At 30.7% G+C, this 23,310-nt stretch overlaps 3 protein-coding genes across 3 annotated transcripts; 2 read left to right on the plus strand and 1 right to left on the minus strand.

Moving 5' to 3' along the window:
* Positions 1-1,776: 1,776 nt before the first annotated feature.
* Positions 1,777-2,959, plus strand: LOC129310972 (clavaminate synthase-like protein At3g21360). Its single transcript, XM_054952878.1, has 3 exons — positions 1,777-2,142; positions 2,246-2,502; positions 2,614-2,959. The coding sequence occupies exons 1-3, from the start codon at positions 1,777-1,779 to the stop codon at positions 2,957-2,959; spliced, it is 969 nt and encodes a 322-aa protein (XP_054808853.1).
* Positions 2,960-6,712: 3,753 nt separating this feature from the next.
* Positions 6,713-8,711, plus strand: LOC129311937 (cytochrome P450 71D8-like). Its single transcript, XM_054954446.1, has 3 exons — positions 6,713-7,180; positions 7,281-7,715; positions 7,835-8,711. Exons 1-3 carry the CDS (start codon positions 6,713-6,715, stop codon positions 8,468-8,470), a joined length of 1,539 nt encoding a protein of 512 aa, XP_054810421.1. The 3' UTR covers positions 8,471-8,711.
* A 572-nt stretch (positions 8,712-9,283) lies between these two features.
* Positions 9,284-15,786, minus strand: LOC129311627 (protein decapping 5-like). Its single transcript, XM_054954006.1, has 8 exons — positions 15,485-15,786; positions 13,881-13,981; positions 13,499-13,570; positions 12,480-13,421; positions 11,883-11,957; positions 11,238-11,438; positions 11,007-11,117; positions 9,284-9,768 (listed from the first exon to the last, which is right to left on the minus strand). Exons 1-8 carry the CDS (start codon positions 15,630-15,632, stop codon positions 9,625-9,627), a joined length of 1,794 nt encoding a protein of 597 aa, XP_054809981.1. The 5' UTR covers positions 15,633-15,786; the 3' UTR covers positions 9,284-9,624.
* Between the last annotated feature and the right edge of the window lie 7,524 nt (positions 15,787-23,310).

Raw genomic sequence — 23,310 nt, forward strand, 5'->3', positions numbered from 1 at the left:
TCCTAACCTATAAGATGACACAAATTAAAAGCAATTACAAATTTAGAATGTAAAGTAACAAGAGAAATTGAGGAAGGGGAGAACCTACTTGCATAATCTTGAAGAACACAGAGACCATTCTGAACCTCATCTATATCAATCGTCTTCCAAAAGTCTAGGGCCTGAATGAAACAATGAGTGGTATTAAGGATTAAGAAATAGTAAAGGTAAAAACTAAGTTTAGAAACATAAATCAAATAATAGTTAATATGAAGAATAAATAAAACATTAGTAAGATAAAAATCAAAGGAAAAATAAATGGTTTCAGAATGATGAGTTTGAACAACAAATCATTAGGTAACTAAATAGAAATAATAGAAATAGAAACTAACTTGGAAAAACGATCAATACAAGAACATATATAATCAATTGTGCAATGATCCAGGCAGATGAAAGGCATTTAGAGAAAAGTATGTAAGATATACCTCGTGTTAAAGATGTATTGAGAAAAGGAGTAGAAGAAGAGGCGATCACAAGATTAACTTCTGCTGAAGGAGTTAATGAAGTAGTAGGTGAAGGATTTTGCATAAGAGCAAGAAGCTTATTGTATTAATCCTAAGTGAACAGCAGAAAAGCAAAAGAAGATGAAGAATAAGCATTTCTATTAGTAGGTATAAAAGCATCCACAGTAGTCGTAATGGTGGAAGGTAGTATGATGTATTGGAGTGCCATGAGGTTCCAAAAGCACCAAATAAAGCAGAGAGGAAAAATAATGAAAAAGAAATTTCACTGGTTCTAATACCATAATACAATTTGTAAAAATAATGGCTTATCTTATTAATTTCAATATGAGATATATTTATATAAAGGAAAAAGATCTCGATAAATCTATCAGATAATAAAATAAAGATCTATCAAAGAATAAAATAATAACAGAAAATAAAATAGTTATAACTACTCTAACTAAAATTATATAAAATAATATATATAATTAAAAATCTAGTATTGCTCTATGTTATTAAAAATAGAAAACGAAGGCTTCTTTTAGACAAATGATTAAAACCTAACAATAAATTACAAGTAATTTTCTACCATTTTTTTATCAGCAAAATACAACATATGAAGAACAGTGATTACTTAAAAATAGGAAACAATAACTTCTCATATTTCTGAATTCGATCTTGAGAGGTAGCGAATTCAACGAACAAACATAAAGGAAGAGAGAAGCTTTCATTAAAATTTAAAATAATAAAAGTTTAATGAGGATTTGAAATTACAAAAGGGTTGAGATTTGGTCAAATTTAAATCCACACATTTTTAGTTACTCTAATAAATTTAGTTCAAATTCAAATTCACATGCGTTCAACCATAACATTGAGGAAATGACTAACATTTAATAACTAGTTAAAATTAAACTACCTTTCTGTCATTCTTATTTATTTATTTGTAAATTGATTGAATCTATAAAAGCAGGCAGCCTTAGACTGGAAGTACTCTAAAATACTAGAAATTTGGTTTGTTACGAGAGAGAGAAAAAAATTAGTGATAAGAAATATTTTAATATATAGATGCGAAAAAACAAATAACTATAAAAAAGATGACAAGAAATCAAGAATATTCATTCATAACGGCCGACGGCAAGGAAAGAGACAAACACGTAGCATTCAAGTCTAGGAATTGCCAATTCCAAAACCACTATATATATAGCCTTCATGAAGCTCAATAAATCCTCACAAGCAAAACCAAGATTTGAAACCAGACAGAGAGAGACAAGAAAAAGAGAATCAAGGGGCAGAAATGGAGTTCTCGTGCAAAGATTTCAAGGTTGGAAAATGCGAGGGAGAGAAAATAGTAGATGGAGAAACCATCCCTTTGGTGCTTCAACCTCCACAGCCAAACAAGAGTGACTTGGAATCGTTACTCTCAGCTCTCAGAAACAACAAGGACTGGTTTGAGCAGATGATCATCAAGAACAGTGCCGTTCTTCTTCGAGGTTTTACTGTCAACAATGCCGTTGACTTCAACGACATCGTCGAAACCTGCGGCTGGGATGACATTCGCTACGTGGGACCAGCACCTCGTACTCATATTTACAAGAGAGTTTGGACTGCCAATGAAGGACCCCTCTCAGAGTTCATATACTATCACCATGAAATGGTGCTGGTACGTCATATTACTCTTCAAATTAATCACACAGTAATGACATATATATGGCACTTCATATTATGTACAACAGTGATCATGTCTTGTATATATGGTTTTGCAGATCAAAGAGAGTCCGAAGAAAGTGATACTGTTCTGCGAGATACCGCCGCCAGAAGGAGGAGAGACTCCATTTGTTCCGAGCTTCAAAGTGACGGAGAAGATGCTGGAGGAGTTTCCAGAAGAGGTGAAGGAAATGGAAGAGAAGGGGTTGAAGTACTCATTCACAGCACGTAGTACTCAGAACGACAATTCATCCATGCGAGGCAGAGGATGGGAAGACGCTTTTGGGACCTCAGAGCGCGAGGAAGCTGAAAGAAGGTACTCTCTTCTATCTTCAAATTCAATTCTCTCATGTAAGAACTGTTGCTGGGATGAGGAGCAATCACTCATTGACGAGTACACATGTTTTGATCAAACTGTTGCATGCAGGGCAAAAGCTCTGGGGATGGACATGGAGTGGCTTCCGAACGGCGGAGTGAAGACGATTCTAGGGCCGAGGCCATTGACGAGGGTGTTTGAAGGAAGGAAAGGAAGAAGGATGTGGTTCAACACAGTGGTGGGAATGTATGGGAAGGAACTGAGCTCGGCGACAATGGCGGATGGAAGTGAGATTGCAAGCCACGTGGTGAAGAGGTGTGGAGAGATCATTGAAGAAGAAAGCATACAGTTCAAGTGGGAGAAAGGCGATGTTCTGTTCTTGGATAACATGGCTTTGCTTCATGGCAGAAGACCTTCCCTTCCTCCCAGAAGAGTTCTGGTTGCTACTTGCAAGTAATCAGAATTGGTTTGGATCCTTCACCATTATTATATATTAATCCAAACATCTAGTAATCAAAATATATAATTTCTTATTAGGTTCCAAGAATAACAATAATTGAAGAAAAAGATAGACGAGGTTGATCGCTTTTATGAGTCTTGCCCAAAATAATGGACTAACTATCTCTCTTTTTCTTTGAAGATAAAATAGCATATCTGTATCTATAATTGTTGTATTTGTAATTGGTTTTGTTTTCATGTTCCGTTGTTGTTGTTTTGGATTGGTGTGGATGCATTTTCAAATTAATATAATTACCATTGTTTGAATTTTCTTCTACACTAGACGTGCATTGGATTTAAGCAACAGTGTTTTTGTGTTCAAAGTAGGGGTTTAATTTTTCACCCTTGTTACTCGCCAAATAAAAAAAAAAAAAAAAAAAAACAGATTTTTCACCTTTGTGTTGATTAAACCGCGTTGTAGATTTCACCCCCAAAAAAATGCAATGCCGATAGATCCAGTAAACAGGTGTGCTTGGGCCATATCAATTCAAACCCAAAAGCTTGATTATTTTAAAATTGATCAATTTTTTAAAACAAGCCTTTTATTAATCGAATTCAAGGCCCAGCGTGTAATTTTTTTTATTTTTTTTAAATTTTAATTTTATATTATAATTTTACAAATTCATTTTCTGAATTATAAATTATAATTTTTAAAAATTTAAAATAAATAATATTAATCTTAATTTTAAAGTACAAACACATATTCTAAAATCTAAATGTAATTTAAAAATTTAAAATATCTTATTTTTAAGGGGTAAAAAAAAAAAACAAGTTTAAATGGGTAGCCCCATAAAACCAGCTAATATTCCCAATTCTAATTGTGGAACTGTTTCGGGACTAACATTGAAAACTTTATTACTTTACTTTAGTAAGTTACTCCCTCTTTCTTTATATAATTATAGAATAAAAGTGTAAATTTAGTCATCAACTATTTTTTCAAGAGTATTGAGTAGCTTATATTATAAGGAGATATAAAATAAATTCTCAATTTTAAAAACAAAGCATCTAGTAGTCTCTGTTAATTTTTGGTTAACAAACGTTAATTTTCATGTGAGGCCCATAAATTTTTGACTGAAATAACATATGACACTTCACCTCAGTAAATAAAAGTACAAATTTAGTTATAAATTATTTTTCTAAGAGCAATTAGTAACTCTACTATAAAAAAAAAAATCATTCAGCACCTTCTTATCAAGTTTGACCAAACATTGTTTATTTTTAAACTCATGAAACCCACAACTAAATTAAACCAGAATCAAACTTCTCTCATGCGTAGTAGTATCACATTCGAATTGCTACTTTGCTTGAATTGCCACATAGATTTAAATGAAATCTTGTCTTCTTTTATTTTGTTGGTATCATCATTGTAAATGTCTTTAGGTAAGAACTTTTTGAATATCTTATTCTCAAGCTGAGCTTGAGACTAAGAGCAAAGATAAGAAGATTGAAGAGATTGATTAATTGTGGGTCTCATAAGCTTTAAAATAAACAATGTTTGGTTAAAATTGAAGGAAAGATACAGGATCATTTTTTTATAGTAGAGCCTATCTAATGTTTTTTTAAAAATAATTTGTGGCTAAATTTTTATTTTTTCACATGCTGAGATGAAGTGCAATATGTCATTTTTAGTCAAATTTTATAGGCCCCACCTAACTTTCATTGAGTGAAATTAATGAAGGCTACTAGATACTTTATTTTTTAAAGTTAAAAATTTATTTTACACCACCTCATAATATAAGCTATTTAGTATTCTTAAAAAAAATAATTGATAGCCAAATTTATACCTTTACCATATAATTATATATAAGCAAATTTCAATCTACTCACAGAATTTAAGAAAAGTTAATGAATCTTAATAATTATATTTGAAATTAAATATTTAGACTAAAATGCCTTTATGATGAATCTTTAATTTTTTATCTAATAATACTATTACTTAATGAAGAATAATTTGGAAAAAATGTCATAGATACCTCTTGAAAATTATTATTTTGCTTAAAAAATACTACCTCTTTCTCAAATTGTAAGATAAATGAATAAATTATTTTCTAAACTTAAAGTCTAATAATATTATAAATTTTAAACTCATTTATTATAAAAATTATTCTCTCAACTTTAGATCCGTTAGGATAACTTGCCATCCCCATTAAAGAAAAGGCTTTGATTCAGTGAGTTTAGCTTGGAAGAAATAATCCGACGTAAAATATGTGAGTTTTTTTCAAATGCCAAGGTGACTTCTCAGAACTTGCAGCCATAAACCATGCCCTCTCACCATTACATTTAAAGTATGTATGTTTAACATTAATAAAGTTTAAAGTTTATTAAACATTTAATTAGAGTTAATAAATTTTAAAGTCTTTGTTGATTTTGATAAAATATGTCAAAAATGATTTATAAATGGAATAAAAAATATTAAGGAGATAAAAAATATGTGGATTTTTTTTTTAATTTTATCACTCTATATACTAAGAAACTTGAAAATATTATCATGTTTCACCCACACATTATTGGATATTTTATTTCCACGTGATTGGATAATTGAATGCACGCATTTCTCGCATATAGTACTTCCTCGTGTCATAAATATAAAATATTTTAGAATAAGGTCAGAGTAAAGTTGGAAAAAAATAGTTAACTTTACAAGATAACTTATTTTGAATTAAATATTATATTCCTTCTAAAAGTTATTTTGTATTGATATTTTAAAAAAACTAAAAAGACTATACTCTCCTTTAGTTGTTTTTTTATAAATATATGCTAGCATTTTAGGAGTTTTTCATATTTCATGATATAAGATATTTCTCGATAAGTATCGTAGGATTTATTATGTTATTTTAAAAAATGCCTTTCACTAATTGTAGACGGATAAGATTATAGTGAAATTAATGGGTAGTTTTGGAATATTCAGTAAATTTTTTTAAAATCAAAATACTCAAATAATTTTAACCAAATTTCTTAATCAATATAATTCAGTTAAATAGATCTTAAAAAGTCATTAATTATTATCAACCACTCTATCAACTAAAAAGTGGCCGCATTCTTTCCTTTCAAAATTGTCTCTCTCTCTCTCTCTCTGTTTTTTTTTTCCTGTCACTTTAAAACAGTCTCTTTCTTCCCTTTCACTCAACCTAATTCGAGCTCTCATTAATCATTATCATCAACGGCAGTTTTATAACCATCTCAGGATGCCTTTAATGTATTTATTTAACAAAATTACATATTCGAAAATAGAACTTAAAACTTTAGGACAAGTTAATTCAACTTTTAAACCATCTAAAAAGCAATCAGAATAATACATGTACTGCCTCCATTTAAAAATGTAAAGTATTTTTTAAAAAATTGAATGTTAAAAAATATTAAATATTTTTAATCTTTTGAGGTATAATCATTGTCTTTTTTTTTAAGTGTCCCTATTAATAATGATTTTATATTCATTGTAGAGTGTTTAATAGGGGTAAATATAAAAAAATAAAGTTAGTTAAAAAGTAAGTAATTACTTTATTGAAGGTGAGATTTGATTAAAAATATCCTATATTTCTCAACGAAGGAGTATATAATAGTTTGCTTGTTTGGTCTCCGCAATAAAAGTCTCCCCACGCGGCCCCGCAATTTAACAAAAGTCTTCACTTGTTTGGATATTTCTGTTAGACACGCAGAAATGTAGTTTGAACTATATATCAATTTCAAGTTTACACTTTAGAAGCTAATCCTTATGGAATTCCAATTTTCTTTCTTACTTCTTATTCCATTCCTCTTGCTCTTCCTGATCTTGTTGCTTCGGCTCGCAAAGCCAAAAGACAAAGCTAAAAAGACCCAAATCCCAGGGCCATGGAAGCTTCCTATACTGGGAAACCTTCACCAGCTAGCAAGCCATTCACTTCCACATCATGCCCTTCGAGAACTTTCCCTCAAACACGGACCTTTCATGCATCTTCAACTTGGTGAGATTTCTGCAGTGATAATATCATCTCCTGATTTGGCTAAAGAGATCATGAAGACCCATGATCTTGCCTTTGTTCAGAGGCCTCAAACTTTCAGTGCTCAGATTCTTTCTTATGGAGCAACTGATATTGCTTTTTCCCCTTACGGTGATTACTGGAGACAGATGAGAAAAATATGTACTCTTGAGCTCTTAAGTGCCAAGAAAGTTCAATCCTTCTCATGTATACGACAAGATGAGGTACTGATATCTATATATATATATATATATATTCTAGTATAATTAGATCCATATTTTCTATATTTAATAAATTTTGTGAGTTTCAATATATCTTTATCAGGTATCTAAGCTGATCGAGTCAATTCAATCATCAGTAGGTTCGGCTTTCGATCTTACAAGCAAGGTTTACTCTTTAACAAGTTCTATAGTTAGGAGGGTAGCATTTGGAGACGAGCGTGAATATGGAGAAGAGCTTGTGCAATTGCTCCACACAGCGTTAGAACAATTGGCCAGGTTTCAGTTTGCTGATTTGTTTCCTTCAATGAAACTTGTTCATCTCATGATTGGAATGGACGCAAAGCTAGTGAAGATTCACAAGAAATTTGACAAGGTTTTAGAGGATATTCTCCAGGAGAATCAAAAGAAGTATATGAGAGCAGAAGCAGGTCAGAGTGCCTTGGGAGAAGAAAATCTTGTTCAGGTTCTTCTGAGAATTCAGCATAGTGAAAGTCTTGACATCCCCATTACAACCGACAACATTAAAGCTGTTATTTCGGTTAGTACTACTTAGTACTTACCGATATATGTTGGTCTATCATAGTACACAAGGTAGTTTCTTGGATCTGCATGTGGTTTGATAATCTAATGATATCTTTGCTTGCATAATTATTGCAGGATATGTTTAGTGGTGGAACTGATACTTCAGCAACAGTATTAGAATGGGCCATGTCAGAAATGATGAGAAATCCAAAAGTGATGAACAAGGCACAAGCTGAGGTTAGAAATGCTTTTAGAGGAAAGAAGGTAATTGGTGATAGTGACATGATACAACTTAGTTACTTAAAATCAGTAATCAAAGAAACTTTGAGGCTGCACCCGCCAGTTCCTTTATTGGTCCCAAGAGAATGCAGAGAAACATGTCAGATTAATGGGTATGAAATACCCATCAAAACTCAAGTTATAATAAATGCATGGGCACTTGGAAGAGATCCAAATTACTGGTATGATGCTGAGAGGTTTATACCAGAGAGGTTCCAAGGAAACTCTGATATTGATTTCAGAGGAACAAACTTTGAGTACATCCCTTTTGGAGCGGGAAGAAGAATGTGTCCAGGAATTTCATTTGGTTTAGCAAGCATTGAGCTTCCTCTAGCTAGCTTATTGTACCACTTTGACTGGGAACTCACAAATGGGATGAAACCAGAAGATTTAGACATGACTGAAACTTTTGCCACTACAGCTAGAAGGAAAAATAATCTGTGTTTGATCCCCACACCATATATTGATCCCCTTCTTGGCATTTCCAAGTGAAGTACCTAGCTTTCTATTTGTCTATCTATCTATTTACCTGCACAAATTTCAAGATGTACTTGCTAGATTTTGTTATTAGACTTATATCCAGTGGCTTTTGCAAATATGAATTTTGCAAGGGTTAGAAACTCAAGTCCCAATCTTCGAAAATGTATTAGTCAGAAAGGTGAAAATAATGATGACAAGTTCTGCAAATTGCTGAGTCATATATGGCAAATAATTGTTGTATTTCTTAGTTTGAATAGTGATGACACCAGATATCAAAGTGCTTTCAGATGCTCACGATATCTTCGAATGCAAATGCAATAGGTTAAGGAATACATGTGTTACAATGATTAAAAGTCTTACAAAGACACAATGGCAGGATCAAGATTTAATTAGAGTCAAAATTTAAAAAAAAAAAAAAAAGAGGACCGGAAATTTACATATACTTCCCCTAGCCTTTTTACAGGTTTTTACCCAAAACAAAAATGTACAAGTTACTTACCTATTATAGAGATTAAAAAAAAAAATTTAAAACTCATTAATTCTCTCTAACAATTTAGTAAGTTTCTAAATGTATGCTTATTGAAAATATATACATATACATTAACAAAGAGTTTTCTCGCACCAACATGAAATATGACCTGAGCGAGTATCATCAACTGTCACTTCGCATAATTTGTCATTTACAAACTTCGGGTAATTGAATTACGCGTTATTGGAAGTTACAAATTTGCAAAACCTAAGCATACACGTACATGTCCCACTTCATAAATTTTCCATTAATACAAGGCATAACACAAGAAACCAAATTGTCACAAGTCAATCGCATGCCTAAAAAAGGTGACCTTGCATTTACAATGCAAAATATGTCTGCTCTGATTTGCTTACATTTCTTAACAACACGTATATCCCAAAGAAACTAGTCTAATCTTTTACCTTCTTGATTCGCTAAAATAAAAATGGTGTAAAATTCTTTCCACCGAACCAGATGCTTCAGGGCATGGTTAACAAAAGTGGGCAAATGAAGAGATAAGACAATGTCCTACTTATTGAGCGGAAAAAACAGAAACCAGATATAACAGATATTGCAGCATAGCCTCGAGATAATTTGCTACTTTAGCAAGTGACTTTTGCCCGCGAAACTTGAGGTCTCAAACACATACAGACACCTAAGGACGACCTGACATGCCACGTCCTCTTCCTCTTGGTGTATAACCATATCCTCTCCCATAATAACCGCCCCGAAAACGACCACCACGTAAGAGACCACGGCCTCCTCGACCACCTCGATGCCTCATAAAATCACCAAATGTCTGCAACATGTACGAGAAAAATATATCAAACAGTGTCTCCAGAAGAAAAAACAAATGGGGAAAATTTCAATTAACGACCATGGATGGGACTTAATTACTAGTGGGTCTCAAAAAAATTTGAAACTTCAACATAGGAGAAATAAAGTGAAAATAATTTTAATAGTGAAAAGACCAATCTACCCTTCACTTGTTATGCAAAATCCTTAGTTGTTAATTTTCTTGGCTCACTTATTAATTTAATAATAAAAGTTGTAAATTACATGAATTTATGTCAATAATTATACAAAATTTGACATCAATTGTTCAATCACAATCAACAATACTAGTTATTAAATTGTTAACTTTACTTGTTAATTTACTAAAATTAGTTGTAAATTACTAATAGATATTGTAATTTACAATTGATGTTTACTTGTTAATTTACTAAAATTAGTTGTAATTTACTAATAGATATCATTTATTAAGTTTTATCGTACTGCTATCAGACCGGCAATGTTATATAGTAGTGAATGCTGGGCTCTAACGGGACAGCAAGAGCATAAAGTTGGAGTAGCAGAGATGAGAATGTTACGATGGATGTGCGGACATACACGTAAAGATAAAATTCGAAATGAGCACATACGTGAAAAAGTGAGGGTGGCACCTATTGAGGAAAAAATGGTAGAAAATCGGTTGAGATGGTTTGGGCATGTACAAAGAAGACCAAGGGAGGCACCAGTGAGAAGAGTAGAACATATAACTTTGAGTCCGATTAAGAGAGGTAGAGGAAGGCCTAAGAGAACACTCTTGGAAGTTGTTGAACGTGATCTCTTAATTAATAATATTTCTAAAAGCTTAATAAATGATAGAGCACAATGGCGTCTTGCAATCCATGTAGCCGACCCCACCTAGTGGGATAAAGGCTTGTTGTTGTTGTTGTTGTTGTATTGTAATTTACAATAACAAGCAAAGTTAATAATTTAATAACTAATGTCATGACTTGTTTGACAAACGGATGTAATTTACAATTCATACCGATAAATTAACAAATTAAGTAAAGAAATTAACAACTAATGATTCTACATAACAAGTGAAATGTAATTTAATCTTTTCACCGTTGAAATTATTTCCACTTTAATTTCACTAGACTAAACAAAAATTTCAGATTTTTTTGGAGCCCACCAGTAATTAAGTCTCATTCATGGTCCTTAATTGAAACTCTCCCCAAAAAAAATGCCAAACCAAGATAAACTTTTTACCTCAGTATCAATCTTAATTTGTTCCGAATATCTAGTCCTTCCATTATGTTGATCATGGTCAAGCGAGTTGCAAGAGAGTGTGTCGAAGAAATCATCCTTATTGTAGACAGCCTGCGTAAATCATGAAAAGCAGAATGAAACACTGACCATTAATTAATATTTAAGATTTAATACACAAACCGAACCACCAAACTTCAAGTTGCATGCAAGATATTGAATACGATATGCTACCTTAACCTCAACTTTTGATTCTTCACCATTGTAACCATCTTGACCATCATCCACATCGCTAACATTTTCTTCCCCGTCCTTTTCTTTTGAATGTGACTTGTTGGTTTTACCAAGATGACCCCATACTTCATCCTTATTGAACTTCTCATTCATTGCCGTGAAATCAAAGTCTTCAGTAAATTTTGTGACTGGGCGTGGACCCTGCAATATCATTAGTTTCAACTTCTATAATCTCATCTATCATAGTACAGGCTCACAAATATCAGCAATTTCAACCAACAAATAAAGTTCAAATTAGTGAAATAACCCCAGTGCAGGTTTTTTGTAAACTCTCTTTATGTCATCTGGATTGCTCAACAAGCATTAAAGAGAAAGAAACACATAAGTAGCTCAACCATTAAAGATCTCATATAGTCACATCAAGAAATACTGTAAGCATCAGTTCATAATTTTGATTCACTAATAATGGAAAAAGTCACATCTTAGACAAAGGTACAGTGATGAAGGAGTCAAACCTCAAATAAAAAAAATAAGAAACCCCCACTCTTAGAAGTTTCAAGTATTCCAATAAGCTTTAATTTCGATACTTGTATGGTCAGTTATCCCCAATTTATAAAGAATTAAAAAGTAGATCAAGCAGCATACCCCAGTTCCTCTTCCTCTTCCACGACCCCTGTAACCATAACTATGATGCTGATAACTTTGAGCACACCCACTAGGCTGAAGAAAGTGCAACCAAAATGTCAGTCCTTGAAATTAAAACAGGGTGAGATGGGAAGAGAATTCGATGTGATAAAAGTGCTCATCCAGTCATATTGTATTTCTATATATGAATGAAACAGGTCAGAATGTTTAAAAATATATGCATTGAAAGTGGCACATATCAGTCACTATGCTTGCAAAAAAACAAGAAATCAATCCAGACAAATCCTACTTCAAATTCAAACCAAGGAACAGAAGGATAAAATACAGTGAAGAAAAGAGAGATTATCCAAACTAAAGAAAAAAAAACATAAATTACCGATTTGAACAGACACTAGTTCACAGAATACACAGTACCCTGCCAAATATTAGCTCTAAGTGACAGTTTAATCAAGTAGCCAAAGATGACAAGAAGATAATGGAGCTCAGTAACAATTCTCCAGTCTACCATTGCATACAAACATACAAGAACATGCAAGACCAAATTCTATCTGCATATAGTTGTGTATGCACAAGTCATAAGGAGCAAAAGAAGAATACCCTATGAGTTGGTCGTGAGGTCACTGGCAATGGCAGTATGGGGGGTTGATTTTCAGCAGAAACTGGCGCAGTAAGATCTGGAGATGACGTTGATGAAACCTCAACCACTTCAACATCCTTATGGGAGGTCTGCACAGAAGTAGATGGAGAAACTATGCTTGGTCCAGACTGCAATAATTGACCCGGTGTTACCAGAGAAGGGGTGGTTGTTTCTGCACGGACAGAATTTGTCCCAACATTGGCAGGTGTCAATTGGGATACAGTTTGATACGGCAAGCTTGAACTTGAAGCTGCATTAGGTTTGTTGGAGATTGGTGGCACTATAGCATTTACATCTAGACTGGAAGCGACCAAAGGAGTCAATGATGGTAAGTTAGCTGCAAGCGTGGCTGTTACAAGCGAAATAGTAGGTGCCTTGTTTGGCATTGATATGGGCAAGGTTTCAGAAGCTAATGCAGTAGAAGGTACTGGTGGTAAAGTTGATGCCAGATTTGGTTGTGGTAAAGAAGCAGATGTTACAATAGGGGAACTAGAACTTGCAGAGACTAAAGACAGTGGGAGTTCTGGCAAAGTTGAAGATCCAGTTGGCAGAGCGGCGTTAAAATTGGTATACTGAATTGGCTGCTGCATTGAAGAAGGCATCGATAAGCCAGGAGGTGGTCGAAGCAAAGACTGCTGGGGTATATGAGGAAGGCCATTTGGGGCACCATAATATCCTGGCCAATACATTGGCATAGCAAGACCACCACCATTTGCATTTGGGGCAGCCGGTGAAGCTCCCCATGATCCCTGGTTCCCTCCAGGTTGATACAAAGGCAAGGGCCCAGGAAAATTTGTCCCAGGCATTCCAAGCTGACTTGTATGGGAATTAAGATCATTCAAAGGGCCACTTCCTGAAGAAGGTAAGCTGGTAGATGTGGTGACTGGGCGAGGATAGTGAGACTGCAAGAGCCATTTCATAACATTAGGGGGCATCTTTGTTACTTTGGCCTTGTGTATGTCAAAAACCTCTCATTTACCTGAATAATAGCTGGGTCATTGTTGATTGGTGGAGTAGGATGTACAGGTGGAGAAGATTTAACCTGTAAATCCTGTGGGAAAAGAATAGCAGATATATCAGCTGATGAGCCTCATGATAATATACTGAAGAAATAATCAAAGGCTCAGAATCTGCAGAATTAACTTCTAGACGAAGCCTGTGTCACAAAATGATTATAAAAAGACAGAGAGCATCTGGATTTGCATTAAAATGACCTAGTATTGAAATGACATGAATGGCATGCCTCTCAAGGAAAATTACCATAAAAACATCAAACACCATTAGCAGAATGTCCTATAGAAAACTAAAAGCATAATGAGTTTGAAGAAAAAAATTATTTGGTTGTGTTCCTCATGGGATACCTTAATGTCGCTCCCACGAAACAGTATATACTCATACACCTTGTCTCCTGGAGGAATTTGTGGACCATCCTTTTTCCTCCCCTCTGTTCCGAATGATCGCACTGCCACACAAACACAAAAGAGTCAGTGGACAACAATAACTGTATACACCATTAAGCATATGAATAAGCCTCAAGTGACGTGAGGGTCTTGAAATAAGCCAACAGTGTTTGGAGCAGGAATCATCCAAATTGTTAAAAGAAATCCCCCCACATAAGTTACACACCAATTGTGGTCCACTGAACCAGAAGGCCTCACTAAATATACAATCAAACAGAAAAACATGCCAACCTACATGATTAGCCATTAACATTTTCATTTTTTTCCATTATCAAAGCATCAACTTATATACATAGAGGTTTCTTTTCCCAAATTTAATTCTGGCAGCTAGATATCTGGTGCTTCTGCATGATGACAACATCAGTTGTCAATCAACTGACAGCTTGTTGGCACAGATATAGCCCATAAATCCAGACATTTCAAATACAGAGTCCAACCGACAGCTTGTTGTCATGTCAACATGTTTGTGGGACTATTCATGCTTCTCATGATGGAAGCAAAGTGATGAATAAATCGCATATCCCATGTTTTGATTGATTATAATTGAAGACGGCAAGAAAACCCACAGAATTAGTTATTCCTAAGAAAGCATTTTATTTCTCTTAAATGGCTGCCTATGAGACTGAGCAAAAACCTGAAGGAACGGAAGAACTTCAAATGAAATTCATAAACTTCCAATTTCATACACTAACAGAAAGGAAAACAAGTTCAATATAATTAAAATAGTCTAACTCTAAACAATAACGTCAATTTAAACTTAAAAAAAAAATAAAAATCAGTTCCTTCGTCATTAGTGCAGGTCACTAAAGTGACTGAACTAGAGGTAACCTCTTCACTCCTAACTCTGGTGAAGTTAAGATTCAAATTCAAGTCCTCGTGGCTGCTGCTAAGGAAAGGACTCTTAAGGGCGGAGTTAGCCATCACCTTCATTTTCTAATGTACATCACTAACAACATATTCCTACCACTATAGCAAGTCATATAAGCAAATACCAAACAGAGATGAACAAAATGATAAGAGAGTGAACAACAAATACACAAGTTCATCATTCACTGATCAGTGAGAATAGTATGCAAAAACCAAAAGAAACACAATGCCAAAACCCTCCGAAGCTAGATTAGTCAGGAAAAAGATTTCCCAACATTAAGTCACAAACAAAAGAAAACATAAAATAAAGAAAACTGACTGAAGGGCAGTAGACAAGAAGCATTCCGATTCAAATTCACGCACAGGGACCATCAGCTCATCATAAAAAATGCAACCGTGATGCCAGTGAAATACAATTAGACCCCCTAATTTTTTTCCCCAAAGAAAACACACAGACAAGGGTCAGAAACATTAGCCATAAAACAGGTTTGAAAAGGAAATAAATAATTCTGAGCAAGATAAACAAACATTAGCCATAACTTCAAAGATCTCAAACTGACAAGCCCAAATTGAGTTGAAAATGAATCGGAACCAGATGAAATCAGCGACAAATTCACACAAGAGTTAAAAAGAAATACCATTTCTGAGCCCAATACTGGACTCGTCGGTGTTAATATTGTACAGTATGCCTTCATATCTGATCTCACTCTTGGAGGTCAAGCTTATCAAACTGCCAACATAAGAATCGGCGGCGGAACTAGATCGAGAAGCGCTCTCAGATGCCATAATTAAAGAAGCCAACAAATCAATCAAATCAAAAACCAGGAATGATTATCACACAAGCATTAGGGTTAAGGATTGGATGTTGCCTTTTAGGCTTTATGCTTCAATCGGTTCATCGCCTCGCGAATGATGGGATGTGAAGGTTAATATCTGTATCTTCGGGTCTTTGGCAAATAAATTTATTATTATTTTTATCTGAAAATGAAAACAAATGGTAAGGGCCCACGTCAGCATCTTTGGACTCGGCCATCCTTATCACGGAAATGCAGTCCAACAGGATTGTACTTCTTTGCCGATGCCAGATTTTCTTTTTGATGCAAATCTTTTTTTTTTTATTTTGCTAATCTCAATCTAAAATATCAATCAATATATTTATATCAAATTATTAAGAATTAAGAATTAATAAATTTATTGTAAACAGAATTATGTATAAATTATGAAAAATCATTAAGCATTGGTACTAATCGGATGAGCTTTTCACCCAAAAAAAAAAGTTAGGTCTTGTTTATGCACATTTTTTGGAATTTAGATCCATTTAATCATATAAAAAATTAAAAGAGCTGCTTTTATTCATATTTAACCTGTCTTTGTCTGTGGCCTTATATCTATTGAAAAAATATGAAACATTTTTAATTAAATTTTATCTCAATAAATTAATTAATCATTTTTAAATTAATATTATCTTTTCATATTTACTTTTATTGAATGGGATGTTTCATTTAAAAATAAATATAAATTGATTTATTTATTAAAGACATTTTTAGAAAAAAATATATTAATTATACCTTAAAATATTGAAAATACTTTACATTTTCTAACATCTAATACCTCAAAATATGCTTTATATTTTTTAATGAAGTGGGTATTAAAGTTTTACAAAAATTAAAAAAAAAGGAGCATACAAAGAAAAACCACTAACTAAAAAAAAAAAATCTAGAATCATCTCCCATACAAAAGACTTCTTCAATTTTGGCAAGAATCTGTCCAAAAAAAAACAAAAAGAAAAATGATAAAGAGATCTCAAAAGAATTAATTAATTTAAGTTAGATCCCAAACTCTAAATTTTAAGAATTTACAACTCAATTTCTCAATTACAAATTATAAATTCATCCCAACACAATTATAAAATTAAGAGATTAAATTGTAAATTTCTAAAGTTTGAAGCTTGGGATTTAATTTAAATTTATTAATCCTTTTGAGATTTTTTTTATCATTCTTCCAAAAAAAAAAAATTGGCGAGAAGAATAACGGGCATGTTTGGGAAAACATTTTAAACCTTCAATACGTTTATTATTATCTTCTTCTATTTTCGCCAAAATGATTATAATCAAATTTTTGGAAACTTTGTGTTTGGTACTCTCCAAATGGATTCCCAAACACACGTTGTTGAAATAAAGTACAAGGCTAATTAGCTTTGGGTCATGCTTAACGTGGTTGTTTGGATAGTCATTTTCAGCGTGTGTTTGGATAACGTTTTTAATCAATTAAAAATTAAAATTATCCAAACACATATTTTATGAGTAAAATATTTTTGGCTTAAAGATCAATTTTTTTCTTTTGGAAGCTGGGAAACTGAGCTTTTGCATGATAGCTAACCAAAAATATTGAAAAAAATTATAAAGAAAGACTCAAGAAAAAATTACAAAGAAAGCACATAATTTAATAAAAATAAAATCAAACTCTGTTCTCTTCTCTTTTTTTGTCTTAATAAAATTTAAACTTTATATTCTCAAAAAAATTGTTAGCATAAGTTTTTATCAACCATCCCTCTTCACTAATTCAAATAAAATATTAATTAATAGAGAAAAATTAAGTTAAAATTTAGAGTCATGACAAAGATTATTGCAAAAGTTTAAAGAGAGAGATTTTGCATCATTTGTGATATTGTTACATTTTCTATATTGCCAAAATTTACGTAAATTAAATTGTTAATATTAATATAATTTAAATTTTTATAATTAATCATATATGTAGTTTAAATAATATATTTTACCTTTTAAATAAAATGGAACAACTTTAATAATATTAGATACAAATTTATCAATAATTTAATTTTAAAAAGTAATATCCTTTATAGTAATGTATACAACTAAAATTAATTCTAAAAAATTATCTAAACATCTTCAATTCTGTTAAAATTAATTTTACAAAAATAGCATCAAAGCAAATTACGTTAGAACATAATCAATTATAATTAAAATCTACCACTTAATTAATTATTTTTATAATTTATTATACCCAACTAAAATTCAAACGGATACTTAATTAATTATATGTCAATAACCATGGTTTTAGTAAAAGAACCCCAACACCCATATTTTTTTTAATCAATTTTTCATCCTAAAACTCCATTATGTTCTACGCAATTTGGGGTAACTTTTGATTTTCAATTCTATCTGCTCGACTCATTTGTTATGTGCCAAAATTCGTACTTGTCTTATAGATTTGTATCTATCTCTTATTCCTCTCATCACACAGCACTATGAAATGGAGTGCTCATTTGAATTTGAATTTACATTTAACAAAAGTACATTTAAAAAATTTAACTATTTGTTAGATATGACATAAATATATCCTAGATGTGATTTGAATGTACTGTTGAGGGCTACCCAAACAAACCTAAAGTTTCTTTTTGCATTAACAAGACTCCATAATATTACAATATAATATTAATATTAATTACTGAAATTATATATATGTTAAATATTATATAAATATTAACTGGATCACTATTACGCAAATTTTTTTGTCAAATTGAATTTAACAAATTTAATAATATTACATATAATTATATTAATATTTACATCTTAAAAGATAATTTCCTTCATTGTAATTTTTACATATAAAATTAATTTTCAAAAAAAATATCCAAACATAATCACGTTATAGCATAATTAATTATAATAAAAATCATTTAGTATCAATTTTTTCATAATCAATTATATCTAATTAAAATACAAATATGCCTAATATCAATGGCATGTAGGAGGCAACCAAGGGTCTGCAAGTTTGATTAGCTTGCAAAATCTAGGCTGAATCAAGAATGTGAGTTTAGAGTTCTAGAGAATCACCTAGAGGGCTCATTAAATAGCTTTATCAAGATGTTAGGGTTTTATTTCTAGTTTAAAAAAAAGGATATAAGGCCATTATAATCAAATTCTACAATCATATTACTCAAATTTAAATAAAATATCATTGAAAAATGTGTTTAGTGGTTAGGAAGAAATTATAATTTTTTATTTAAATTTTAGTTTGAAACATTTAAAAAATGTTGGTTACTTTGCCCATGACTAAATCATGTGATTTAGGCATGTCAAAAGCTACGGGATTATTCCAACTATATGAGATGACAAAACGTCTACTTGGTTATGATTTTTAGGGGAAAAAAATTATAAATAAAGACTTTTGATTATCATAAATAACAAATCAGGACCATGGAATTATGAAATTTAGAATCATAATTTTTTTATAGTTTTAAAAATAATAATTTGACTAAAATACCCCTGGTGACCATGTTTGCAAGTCTAGAAATAAAACATTATCTAATTTAAATAAAGTGATTTCATATCCCCTTTCAACTAAATTTTCAATTTAATTAAAGTGATTTCAGCATTAACAAATTTTAAGCTACTTAAAATCAAGTATGGGAGTAAAAACATTTTCAATTTAAATAAAGTAATTTTATAATTTCCTTAAACTAAATTTACAACCTAATTAAAATGATTTTAATGCTAGTGAATTTTAAGTTGGCATTTTAGATAGCTGCATTTTAATCAAATTATTATTTTTAAAATTATAAAAAAGGATCATGGTCTTAAAATTTAATTTCGTAGTCTTAATTAGTTATTTACGATAATTGGAAGTCCTTATATTTATGATTTTCAAGAGTCCAAACTCCAAAGTCTTTTTAACAAAATATTGTTTGGACATCATAAAATATTTTTTAAATGTCCATTTTAAAAGACAAAAAATTAGCAAGAAACTTAATGTGGAAGAAAAACATAACTGAGCTGCTTTTATCAAAATGACTTTGTAAATGTACTTTTAAATTTCTGCGTGGGATAACCTAACATACTTTTGGACAATTGTAAGGTAATGAAATCTTTTATCACAGTTTTTCCAGAATAGGAGTACAATAACTAAAGGCTAATGCCATCAAATGTAAACTATATAAGTGATTTGATAAACTCTAAAAGAATCACAATGCAAAACCATGGAAAAGAAAAAACAATGAAAGAGATTAACTAGGAATACTTGTGCTTGACCTAGATCCAATGGAATGTAACCAAGCGGTGAATTGGCTATTGCAAGAGGAAACAGATTTAAGTAAACACAAATAAAAGTTGAATCGCGAGAGAAAATCGAAGTTAAAAGGCTAAAGACAATGGATCTTATAAAGACTTGATTAATTAAATTGATTGATTGAGTGATTAGTTAGTTGTTTAAGCAATGAGATGACGGGCTTGTTTGGATTAATGTCTGTAGAACTATATTTCGTATAAATTACAGTTTACAAACTAAAATTGTGTTAAAAGTCAATTATCACAGTGTAATTTATGTTTGAATATTATTTTGTAAAAATTTAATTTAACAAATTAAAATTTATTTAGATGATATAATTAAAAAGTAAGTTTGCATTAAAGAAAAGGAAAGTTTAAATAACCAAAAAGGATATAGGCTGGTAGAAAGAATTAAAAAGGATATGAATTATATATGTGTCTCTCCCACATGCACACATATACTCTCTTCGTTTAAAAATATAAGATATTTTTTAAAAAGTTGAATATTCAAAAATATAAGGCATTTTTACTCTTTTGAGATATAATAATTATCTTTTTTTTTAAATTGCCCTTATTTATGAATAACTTTATATTTATTGTATATTATTTAATAGGGGTAAATATAGAAAGATAGAATTAATTTATAAGTAGATAATTACTTTATTAAAAAGTAAGATTCAATTAAAAATATTTTATATTTTTTAACGGAGGGAGTACAAAGTATGCAATTTGATAAACTTAAGAAAAAATTATTAAAATTAAAACTAAAACAATACAAAAAAAAGAGTCATTGTATTAATGTAGAAAATATTTTTAAATACTAAAAAACTTAATTAGATCTATTTAAAGAATATATATATATAAATTACAAATAATGAAAATGTTAAACTTATAAATCATAAAAATATCAAATTTCAAAAGGAAATGTGAAAGGATAAATAGGTTATTTAATAAATTTAAAATACATTAAATGTTGTTAACGGTTATATTTTAATGCAACGATTGTAAAAGTTTTAAAATTTAACGTTTGGCCTAACTATATTTGGAAAAGGAAAACTCATGTACCAACTAATTTTTCCTAAAAATACAAATTATAGTGTAAGCCAACTAAATATAATATCAAACAATCACACATGAGTCTGATGACATCCTATTCCCTTTAAGATTGATTCATCCGAATAGATTAATGCTCGTCGGTGTGATCTATAACGTGGAGCTTGGGAATTTGTGGATTCTGTCTTTCAAATTATCACGGTGATGTATATAGACTGGGCCGAATTTGATAACCCATGGGCCCAATTAGTTTTCCATTAAAAAATCATTTCGACCTTGTCCAGATGATTGGCCCAATTGGCCTCTTGAACCGTCCTGGCAGATGATAATTTTGTTACGATTACCGATAGAAGTTGTTTAAGTAAGGGGCTTTATTTCTCACAATATGGTGAATGAAGATTGGAATTTTTATTGATAGATGTTTCTTAAAAATTACATAAAAGGATAAAAAATTTTAAAAAATATAATAAAACATTCAAACATTACAAATAATGATCCACCAAATTACATAAAATGATCAAAAAAAATTTAGTCATTTTATGGAATTATGAGATTTTTTATAATCAATTAATTATCAAAATTAATTTTTATTAATGATAGAGTTAAAAATAGATAGGGGCCTATAGTCCAATTTATTTTCAGATTAGCTTAATTTATTACTAGATAGGCCCAAGCTTCCTAAGGCTTTTGATTAAGCATATTACAAGTCTAATGACCCCCCCACACACACACACACAAAATTATGTAATATATCATGTATACATTAGTTTTGCCTTTTAATTTTTAATCAATCCATCTTTTTTCATTTCTATTTATATTTGTAATTATATTGGACATATATATTAATTTCAATGTTATTATTTTATTATCATATTGTAGTTTGTATGTTACCTTAATTATTATATATTAGAGTGGATAATTCATGTTATATAAATATAGACTTCAATAGTTTTAAAGTATATTTAATACGTTTAAAATTAATATGTAAGTATATTTAAAAAGCTTACTTTTAAGTAAGCTTTTAAATAAATTTTCATAATATATTAAATTTTAAGTAAGTTCTAGCTTGAGTCATGAAAAAAATATTATACAGGCTTTAGGCTAAGTTTATATTTATGACCTATCATACAAACTAAGGTCTATTTGACCAAAGTTTAGTTCAACCTAATATATTTTTGTTCCTAGCTAATGGCAAAGGCCAAAATGCATCGCTTTCAAAAGTGTAGGGATAATTTGCACAATAAACGAGTTTAAGGTTTATGATGTTATTGAATTTAAAATTCATGAATAATTTGCTCATTTATCCAAATAAAAAATTATAATATGATGGAAATAAACAATTAATAAATTTTATAACATGATAAAAATTTTAAAATATGTACTTGGTCATGAAGTGCAATGTAACTTATGCCAATGATAGTTTATTAATAAAGGACTATAAAAATTCAAATTATGTTGGAGGACCAAAACATAATTGATAGACCATTACGCCCTTCCCCAAAAATTGGCCAAATTAGTATATTACGTCCACCTGCCTTTTGTTTTCTTCATTATTCTCCTTTTCCTTTTCATATTGGGGGTGCAATGTTTGGCATTCAACAATTTTGATGAACACTTATATGTAACAATTTAAAAGCTTCTTATTATTAATGAGGGTTAGATTTAATAGAATGAGCTAATTTTTCACAACATAATTAATCAAATTTCAAATTCTCACTGGAAGAGATTTTCACATTTAATATATAATTTTACCTCAAATAAGATTGTTTTTAATAAAATGATACTTATAAGCAGTAAAACAGACTTCTTCTTCTTTTGACTGGGAAAAAAAAAAGCTTCTTATTGAACTGAATACACTTCACACCATAAATCAAGTTAGTTAAAAATAAATTCACATACATGATTAATATAATATATGAGATGCATGAATTTTAACTAATACCCATTTATTGGTAAACTATATAAGAAAACTAAAATATGAAGTGGCATAATGCAGAAGATTTGACTGGGATAATTTAGATTTTTAAATTGATATTTGGGTAACTGATCCTCCTTAATAATTAGAATTTTGTTGAGAGAGAATGATAAATAATTCTCAAAAGAATTAATTAAATTAGGTTTCAAATGTTAAATTTTAAAAATTTACAATTCAAGCTCTAAATTTTAAAATTTCATTTGTGATGAATTTATAATTTATATTTCAAATTTTAATAAGATATAATTTTTTTACTTTTTTAATTATGTTAAAATTAAAAAAATATAAATTCATTACAATGCAGTTGTGAAATTGAAAGATGAATTTATAAAATTTTTAAAATTTAATATTTAAAATTTAATTTAAATTAATT

The sequence above is a fragment of the Prosopis cineraria genome, unplaced genomic scaffold, assembly GCF_029017545.1.
Source record: "Prosopis cineraria cultivar Desert tree isolate PC_DT_omini unplaced genomic scaffold, ASM2901754v1 PC5, whole genome shotgun sequence".
NCBI lineage: Eukaryota > Viridiplantae > Streptophyta > Magnoliopsida > Fabales > Fabaceae > Prosopis > Prosopis cineraria.